Source organism: Apaloderma vittatum, unplaced genomic scaffold (genome assembly GCF_000703405.1).
Source record: "Apaloderma vittatum isolate BGI_N311 unplaced genomic scaffold, ASM70340v1 scaffold19713, whole genome shotgun sequence".
In the NCBI taxonomy this organism is placed as follows: Eukaryota; Metazoa; Chordata; class Aves; order Trogoniformes; family Trogonidae; genus Apaloderma; species Apaloderma vittatum.
In genome coordinates, this window is record NW_009710035.1 from 15,426 (window position 1) to 25,016 (window position 9,591).

The 9,591-nt window shown below is 36.9% G+C and overlaps 1 protein-coding gene across 1 annotated transcript in view; it reads left to right on the plus strand.

Annotated features, from left to right (window-relative positions):
* LOC104272227 (probable global transcription activator SNF2L2) overlaps positions 1–6,610 on the plus strand; it is a gene marked incomplete at both ends in the record, with an annotated part of 21,049 nt that extends 14,439 nt beyond the window's left edge. The window contains 3 exons of the mRNA XM_009867168.1: positions 814–1,041; positions 3,239–3,316; positions 6,392–6,610. Coding sequence (XP_009865470.1) covers positions 814–1,041; positions 3,239–3,316; positions 6,392–6,610 — 525 coding nt within the window. The remainder of the gene's footprint in view (positions 1–813; positions 1,042–3,238; positions 3,317–6,391) is intronic.
* Between the last annotated feature and the right edge of the window lie 2,981 nt (positions 6,611–9,591).

Consider the following 9,591-nt stretch of genomic DNA (forward strand, 5'->3'; position numbering starts at 1 on the left):
CAGCAGGGAGATTGCTAAATTACAAAATCATAGAATCACAGAATCATTCAGGTTGGAAAAAACCTTTAAGATCATTGAGTCCAACCTAAACCTAACACTGGCAAATCTACCGCTAAACCATGTCCCTAAGTACCACATCTGCACACACTTTTAAATACCCCCATGGATGGTGACTTCCTTGGGCAACTTGTTTCAGTATTTGATAATCCTTCTAGTGAAGAAGTTTTTCCTAATATCCAGTCTAATTTTTTCATTCTATTTCTTAATATCCAATCTAATCTGATTAGTTCATTTAAATGATCAGTGTGCTAAAAGAGGATAGCTGGAGTGGGGGATGTGTGTATTTCCAGAGATAAAAAGTTCCATTTCCTTACTTTACCATTTTCCTGTGCTTCTGAGAATGATTTTATAAATAAAATAATATTGTAGCTTCATCTTCACTGTTAATGCAACATTTTGGTTGCAGCAGCTGCATCATATACATATGCTTAGGAAGGGAATTGTGGAACGGAAGAGCTAAGAACAGTTGCAAAAGCAAGGTACAGGGCCTAAGTAGGCAAACTCATTACCTTTTCTCTTTTTTCCTCTACATTAAGAAGTTTCTGTGTTGCGAGATAGCACAAAACTGTGATAGCATTTTGAGGTTAGTTACCCGTCATTATCTGACTGCACAAATGACAATGTGAGTTGTGATGGATCGTCGTTTCCTTTTTATATGCAAAAGAATTCAGCATTATAATGTCCTTTAAGAAGAGAATGATTTCTGTAGCACAGATACAGTACAAATCATTTTCTTTGTTCTTTGCCTGATAGGACTTGCAGGCCCAAGATAGAGCTCACCGAATTGGTCAGCAGAATGAAGTTCGAGTCCTGCGATTGTGCACTGTGAACAGTGTGGAAGAGAAGATACTTGCTGCTGCAAAGTATAAGCTGAATGTAGATCAAAAAGTAATTCAGGCTGGAATGTTTGATCAGAAATCTTCAAGCCATGAAAGGAGAGCCTTCCTGCAGGCTATACTGGAACACGAGGAAGAAAATGAGGTAAGGTCATTAGAAGTAATCAGTTAGAGCATGCTTCAGGAAGCACTGAGTTATTTTTTTCATCAGTTACAAAGATTGTCATCTCATTCATCATCATATTTTTACCATCCAGTCAAAGAAAAAACTTTGTTTATCTCTCTTTTTTGGGAGGAGTCACAGCAATAGGCTGTACTGTAATGGTTATGATGAAATCCTAGGATAGAGTTAGGCATTATAACTTAAACCCATTTCACCCTTTTGTAATTTTGGCAAAAGATTGTATTCTGCAGTTGTGTTCAGTTGTGTCCAACATGGACTTCCAGTTACCACTTCCTCTTCAAGAAACAATTAGCTGTTTAAAACAAATGTCTTTACTTAAAATTGTGGCAAGTGAAGTTGTAGAATCACCAACTGTATGTCCCTGTCTTTTCATTGTATTCTTCTCTGGAATGGTGAATGTGAAATGGTGAGCAGTTTGTTTAGCCTGTCACTGCAGACTCTTTTCTTAATGTGAACAAAATTCAATGTTCTCCAGTGACTTTTTCCGACATGAAAAATATCCCATACTGGTTGAAGACACAGACATTTCAAGCCTAATTTTACCTCTGATTTTGCCTTGTACCTCTGATATGATGCACACTGAAAGAAAAGGAGATTCTGTAGTCTTATGTTTCACAGACATCCTTCATTAGAAAATACTTAGCTGAAAATATTTCAAAAGTCAGGACTGTAGTTCAAGCCTACTTGACATACCTTATTTCACAGATGACTTCAGAGCAATCTGCTTCTTGTGTGATGTTCAAATACACTTGATCTGCCGTCTTGAAGCAAGCACAGGTTTAACCGAGGTTGCTTGCTGTAACCCAGCATCGCTCTTTAAAGCAAACATTGATATTGCAGTCTCACTCCTAACACAAACTATTCAAAACCTTGCCCAAACAGTGAAACTGTTGAACTAGTAACAGGGATTGAATCTGGATCATCCTGCACTGGTCAACCATTGCTTCTTCATTGCAACAGCACTAGAAACAAAAAATTTGAGTATCAAATGTGAGATTGACAAGAAAAAGTAGTTTTTTTAACTCTGAGTTAAAAGTTATTAAATTAACTTTGACTTGCAAGTATGGACTAGCAAATCTAATGAAGATACTGTTTAGTGACCACCTAGTTAAATACTGACATGCCAAGCATGCTTGAAACTTGCATATCAAAGCTTTTTATGCTTAAATACAGAACACTATGTTGTGTTTGTACTTTCTTAGTAGTTCTCATAAATTAAGCAGCAAATCTCCTTTTATTTTTCTTTCTTCCTTCCTTTTTTTGCTATGTTTTTTTTCTTTTAGCAGTACTAGATAAAGCAAAGAGGTACCCTGTCTATTTAGCAAGATAAATTAGAATAATAGGAATGTATCACAGGTGATTAGAAGTAACTTGTTCATGGAGACATTTGTTTTTGGCACTGGTGTTTAGAAATTTTTCTTGTTCAAAGCTTTCATGGTTAGCAACAGGATTGTTCGGACTAACCACAGATGGTGTGGACACTGCTATTACTGCCTCTGTTGTAGGATGCCTTGTTTTTTTCAGCTTACAGGTTTCTCTGTTTGAGGTTATAGGAAGCATATGAAACTTGTGTTTCACAAGAGTTGTGTTCTTCACTAATCGTAAAAGGAGTGATCTGTACTCTCTTTCCTCTCTGTGTATAACTGTGTAAATTTATTTTCTTGAATGTTGAAGAAGTGCTGACTAGAAGTGAAATGAGGTAGTTCTCTGTCATTTTTTTCAAATATAGTGACAGTTTTTGGATTTAACAAGGATTTTTTTCATTCTCCTTGCTTTGATAGTGAAGACCTCATAACGCATAATGGTATTTCTGAGGGAGCACAGTAGAGCAGCAGAACGGAAATGCATATATTTTAACTGAAGCTAACTGTGCTTCTGACCCAGGAAAACCACAACCCAAGATTTCCTGGTTGCATATTTGCTCATTTCCTCATTCTCAATTTATGAAGGTGGTAATAAGTCACAGTTATCTCTTTAATTATGTCTATTTTGTGTTACTTCTGAATCACTGAATGCTAAAAAAAGTTTTTGTTTCATTTTGAGTGTTTCACACGTGTCTGAACTGGAGGATGATCAGTGCAACACTGACTTGATGGAGACTGTTACTTCAGGTTACATGTAGCTTCTTTCTAATACCTTTATCCATCTGTGTAACCAGGAGGAAGATGAAGTTCCTGATGATGAGACTCTGAATCAGATGATAGCTCGACGTGAGGAGGAGTTTGATCTCTTTATGGTAAGGATGATATGATCGTAAGTAGAATATCTTCTCCAGTGTTTTGGCATTCCATTTTTTGAAACCTTTGTTGGAGGAAGAGGCTTTATTTGTTTATTTGAGTAAAGAAAGGTAGTCTACTTAAATACGTAGTTCCTCACATGACAGAAAGACTTCAGAGACGCTTGCTGACAGTGTAGTGAAACACTGCCAGTCTGGAGGAAGAGTCTGGCATGACCTGAGAAATTTACAGTGCAAAAATGATAGTGACTCTTTGGCTTGTTAGTTCTACAGCATACTTCTGTTTTCGAGCATTTCTTCTGACTCTTGGGCTATGATATTGGCAAAGACAACTACAGGAACTTTACAGGATACTAAGTTAGTAGACTGACAGTGCTTTTTCCTTTGTGAGTTAAGTGGGTTTTGCTAGTGGTTTTGTGAAGGGTCCAGTTAGCTGGAGGGCAGTTTTTTCATCAGTGACAATTGTTCATGTGCAAAGTTGGCAAAGGCCATATTTCCCACCTGGCCATGCCTTTTGTTTTTTCTGATGTATCCATTTAGTCCTTTCATGCTAAGTTTCATTTAATGTTACTTCAGAAGAACTGAAAGCCCTATGACTAGACTGCACAGAAAATGAGTGCTTACACACATCTGTCTCTTAAAACTTTCTTTCAATGATTCAGCTCTAAGATTTTACATGACAGAAACCAAGAGGTGGCCATTTGATCCAAAACTCAAAAGTAGTAGTTTCTCACAAATTATTGTCTGAACGTACCTTGAGTTCTGTGAAAGCAGATTTGCTGCTCGAAAAGACTTCTCAGTACTTTACACCCAGAAGGAAAGAATTAATCCATGTATTCAAAGTAGCTGATGAATTTATGTCTGTTTGCGGGAAATTTCTACAACTTCATCTTTTTTTGGATTAAGTTTAAAGTCTATTAACAGCCATTCAGTAGAACAGTTGAGAGGCCTAGAGTGAAGATAAATTTTAGCACTCTGTGGGCTGAATTGATGTTTTTCATATTAATTTACATGTAAGTTATTAAGGGAGAGTAAAGAATTGATAGTAGGTAGTAAAAATTTGAAGATGCAAAACTAGCATACTTTGAAAGCCAGGGGTTTGAAAATAAGTACTTTAAGATGGAAACAGTGAAATTAATTACTAGTAGCTAGGAGATAACTTAATTGTTAATAAATTGTTTTTCATTTCAGTAAACCATTTAATATAAAAAGACTGAAAAACAAGTTTGGCAGTCAGGGTTGTTTGTCTTCTTTTTATCAATATTTTAGGTCTTACATAGTTAGATGAGGAGCGCAAAGATACGTTTGTATTGTCATTACCTCAGTGATACCTGTCCTGCCTCATTCCCTCTGGTAAGACTGTGCGGATGTAATCAGAATTTGGCATACTGCAGCATCCAAGAAAAATGTGTTTTGTTCATTTAGCTGGGCTTAGAGATGTAAATGTGTGTAATTCGCTTCTTTAAAGCAAGCGGTTCCAAAACAATAGGCAAGAGACCAGACTGTTTCCTTGAGAAGCCATTCTGTGGTCACTTTTCAGGTCAGAAGTATTATTTGGCATAGATCCTGAAATGTAGCTATAAAGCTAAATACACTGTTCAGAAAACAGAATGTGTACAAGTGGACTTTGTTCCCCTGACTTTTAGAGGCTCCACACGTGTAACAATAGGTAAAAAAATCTAAATAGCCTCAAACCTCACACTGTCCTACTTTTGTATTTGTTACAAATGATGACACCAGAAAAGGTGATGAAGACCACTTGTAAAATGCTATAGCAGAGGTAGTATTTGGGAACACTTGTATTTGAGAACTGCCAAGAGAGAAGATTCATCATACTCAATAGTGCCATCATGAAGCCTCAGTTAGTAAATTTAACTGGATTTGAGCGGCCCCTGTAGGTAGATAATACCCGTGAATTTATGCATGTCTGCATCTTGGCTGAGAGCGTAAAAGAATGACATGTCTAGTTGGCATCCTGTGTACGTGCACCGTTGTGCGGACAAGGGAGGGGTTTGTGCATAATTGAGAATGATTTTTACAGGTGTTTACTGGCCAAAGCAGTAGCTTGTTGCGATGCTGTAGCCGATTCTGGTGCCAGTCTATTTATATCAGCTTTTCAAACGTCAAAGTTAAATGCTGGATGGCCACCTGTGTGTTTTCTCTGCTAAGCAAGTGGTAGTATGGAGTGTTCTTTGGAAGAGGCTATTCATACTATCTGATTTGGGCTACTTAAAAAATGCAGATGAGATTCATGGGACAATTGGAGCCTAAGGACAGTGTATAGTCAAGAGAGAGGTGGATGCTTCACTGTGAGGATTACATAGCACCTGACTGATGAGTCTACAGTAGGTCATGGGAATGTGTCCTGACTATCCCTATCTGTTTTCTGAGTTATTTGTCAACCACATCTCAAGTTGTGTTATGTGATTATTTCAGTTTCATCTCAAAGTCTTAACCATCTTGTAATATTCTTAACATTTTACCTGATCTTATATCTGGTATTTTTGTATGTGTTTTCACTTTTGCCTAGTACAGCAGGTTAGATCAGGAAAAATTCAGTGGTTTAAACATGTTGGCTTTCTGGCACTGTGTAGGCAAGGTTTTCTCTGAATTTCTTTATCCTCTCTTTTTCTTTTTTCTAATACCCGTTTTTAAATGTTCTTGTTCTGATATTCAGGTTCACAAAATCAGTGTGTTTGCAGTTGCTGGTTTTTTGTTACATAATAGTAAAATCTTACCGGGATATTGTCAAGGAATGATTAGTACTTGCAGATCAGGTTTATAAATACAAAGAAGCTATAAAACCTGTGCAAAAAGGGAAGAGAGTTGTTTAATTAACACAAAAGTGTTCTTGTGATCTACTTTGTATCACTTAGCTGCTGTGTTGTCTCAGTTACTTCATTAAAAGCTAGTTGTTGAGTAGTGAACTTGACTGAAAATCACCTGTTAGGTGTAGCTTCTTTTTTACATAGCTAATTTTAGAAGAATTTATAAGTATCAGGGAAGGAGAATGCCTGTGAAGGCACTTAATATTTGCTCTTAAACTGTTTCATCTTTTCCCAACTGCCTTTGCAGCGCATGGACATGGACCGTCGCAGAGAGGATGCCAGGAACCCAAAGCGCAAGCCTCGCTTGATGGAAGAGGATGAGTTACCATCCTGGATTATTAAAGATGATGCTGAAGTTGAAAGGCTTACATGTGAAGAAGAAGAAGAGAAAATATTCGGAAGGGGATCCCGTCAACGCAGAGATGTGGACTACAGTGATGCTCTTACGGAGAAACAGTGGCTGCGGGTAGGTTGTCTCCTTTTTTTATTGTTTTTTTTAACAGTTCAAGTTTATTCATTTGTGATGTGGGTTTTTTTTCCTTTTTGAAGATTGCACAGTTGCACCAGGGATAGGACAGTGTAGTAGTTAAGGCCTAAATATGCCTATTATCCAGCTTTTGCTGCTGTGTTGAAGGCATAAGTAAATTTTGAGATGCAATGTTAAACTGAAATCAGTGTTACCAAATGCTGAATCAGGACTGTGATAGCCTTGTATTGCAACTGTTCCATTGTCGTGGATCTTGAAATGTTTCTTACACCTTTAGGCACTTTGGTGTCATCTTTAAGATATCTGAAGAATCCTTCTGCAGTGGAGAAGACCAGTGATCAATGTATATTACAGCTTTCTGTGCTGCAGAAACTTAATTTTATTGTTTTTTTAAATAACTGAATTTAACCCTTTAAGAATTTGGAAGCTTGCACATAAGTCTTCTTTGTCTTATGCTGTTTCATTTCTCTCAGTCCTGAGCATTTCTTGGATCCATTGAGATCAAAACCCTTGATAAATGATGTGAGAATTTAACACCTACAAGTAAAGATTCTAAACTTAATTCACACCAAATCTGTGATTTTGTTGTATTTGAGAATTCTTGTCATTCTTCTGTAAAATATGCGTCTAATGAATTCTAATGCATGTACCTTTTCAGAACGGTAGTAACAGGAGGTAAGATGTGGAGTGATAGTTGGAAAGTCTTTTCAAATGAGGAAATTTCATACCATTATGATTTCCAAAACATATAGATAAAGTATTGTATATGCAAATCTAGTCTACATGGTTTGATAAAGTAAATTTTGTCATAATTACAGACTTACTGCCAACGTGAATATACAGTGGAGTTTTTGTGTGTAATTAGTTAAAGGTAGTAGAGATCTTACCTATCTGAATTACAAATGTGAAGTTTGTGAGAGTGCATTAATGCAATACTAACAGCTAACCCAGATTCTGCTTTTGGGTATAAAGCTCAGGGGAGAAAAGATGTGAATTATACATCAGCTGTGAATCTACGGAAGTTTATGAAACTACAGGAGTTCAATACCTGACATTTTCGGGTATTCAGTGGAGAAACATAAACTCCATTCTGGATTCTCCAACCTTTACCCTTCCCTACAGGGAAAGTGCTTTCACTATAGTGTACATCTACTTAAGGTCATTTTAAGCTAATTATTTATAATGGTGGAATATTCCGGCTGTGGCAAAACAGAAGGTAGCTTTAGCTTGCACATTTTGTATCTTGAGTTGGTTCTGATTTTAAGTGCTTTACTGTCAAAAATGACAGCCCTAAAAAACCAATCTAATCCACCTTCCTACTCGGAGCAGAATCAGACAGTCCTGTGTCATTTGTAATAGATGTTCATCCAATCTGTTCTTCAGGGCCTTCCCTAATAATGAATTTAGAAGTCCACAGGGTAAGGCTTTCCCTTATTTTATCTGAATTGTCTGGTTTGATTTTAAACAAATTACTTCTTGTTCTAATCATGCAGAACAGACTGCTACCTTTCTTTTTTTAACATTTCTGTATGTCATTGAAGAGTTGTTTCCCTTTTGAGTCAGTTCTTGACGTTAACAACTACTGCTCATTCAGTCTATTCTCATAGTTACTTTTTTCTAGATCTCGTTTTCACTGATTTCCCCTAGCTCTTCTGTGTGTGAGTAACTTCCTTCTTCAAGTTTAGTCAAAAGCTAGTCGTCAAAACTCCAGGTGCAGCCTCATTTGAATAAGGAGGAGGAGTTCCTATGCATAACTTACAGGATACTTACACTTTGTGATCCGGTATTTAATTTCCCTAACAGTACAGGTATTAACTCATGTTAAATTTTTGATCCAGTATAAGCCCTTAATCCTTTTCTGTGGATCTACTTCCTGGCCAGTTTTTCAGAATCATGTTGATGACCATTCCTTCTGAGAAAGAGAATTTAGCATATGCCATTGTTGAATGATATCTTAAGTTTTCTTCACCAAAATTATTCTGAATTTTGAGCCTGTCCTCAAGTGAACCTCTGGTCAGCTTGGTGTTCTTTGGAGATTTGACAGGGATACTTTCTATTCTGTCATCCTAAAAAGTCTGAGAAGCACCAGTCCTTTTGATGAAAGAGCCATTGAGGACTATTCTGAAAACAGTTTCTTACTGATTCTCTATTTACTTGATAGCAATTGTTTTCATTGTTTGCCTCTGAGGCTGTTGTGTGAGGCCAGGTTAGAAGCTTTGCTCATCAAGATGGTACCTGCACTACCCCTTTTTCAACGTGGCTTATTATTCTTATATGTTGAGAAAAATTAGTCCCACTCCTTCTCCACATCGAGTTGTTAAGCATGTTCTCAAATTAATTAAGTTAAAACTACATCATATTGCTTCACAGTGCATGGCAGCCATTACTGTGATGTGTCAACTTATAAATGGACTTGAGGGTGTATTGAAACAACTGCAAGTGTAGGAATTAAAAGTGCTTTTTATATCCTTTATCTATAGTCTAGCACCGCTTATGCAGGTATAGAATAAGAACTCCGTTGGTGGATGCTGAAATCTAAGTTGAAGTTTTGGAGTTTTTTCATTATCTTATTTTCCAAGCATGCGTATGTGTAAAACAGAGTTCTTTGTCATACCAATTGGCCTTCTACCACCATTGTTTTTATGTCTTTAAGAATACATATATGGAAGATTGTAGTAAAAGTGGTAATAATCTTGCACAACATTTTCAGGGGAACTTTAACTGTAACGTATAAAATTGTGGTAGACTATTGTGAGCATTTGTATCTTGTGGCTTTGTCACTGTAGCTTGTAACAGTGTCGTGCATATTGCATGATAACTTCAAATTAATCAGTTCATGTTAACTTAGATGCAGTGAACTACTTGTATTCATAAACAGTCAGCGTGGTGTTTCTGAGGGGAAGTCATGTTCAACCATCTGGTAGCCTTCTATGAAGATATAACCAGGTGGATAGATGATG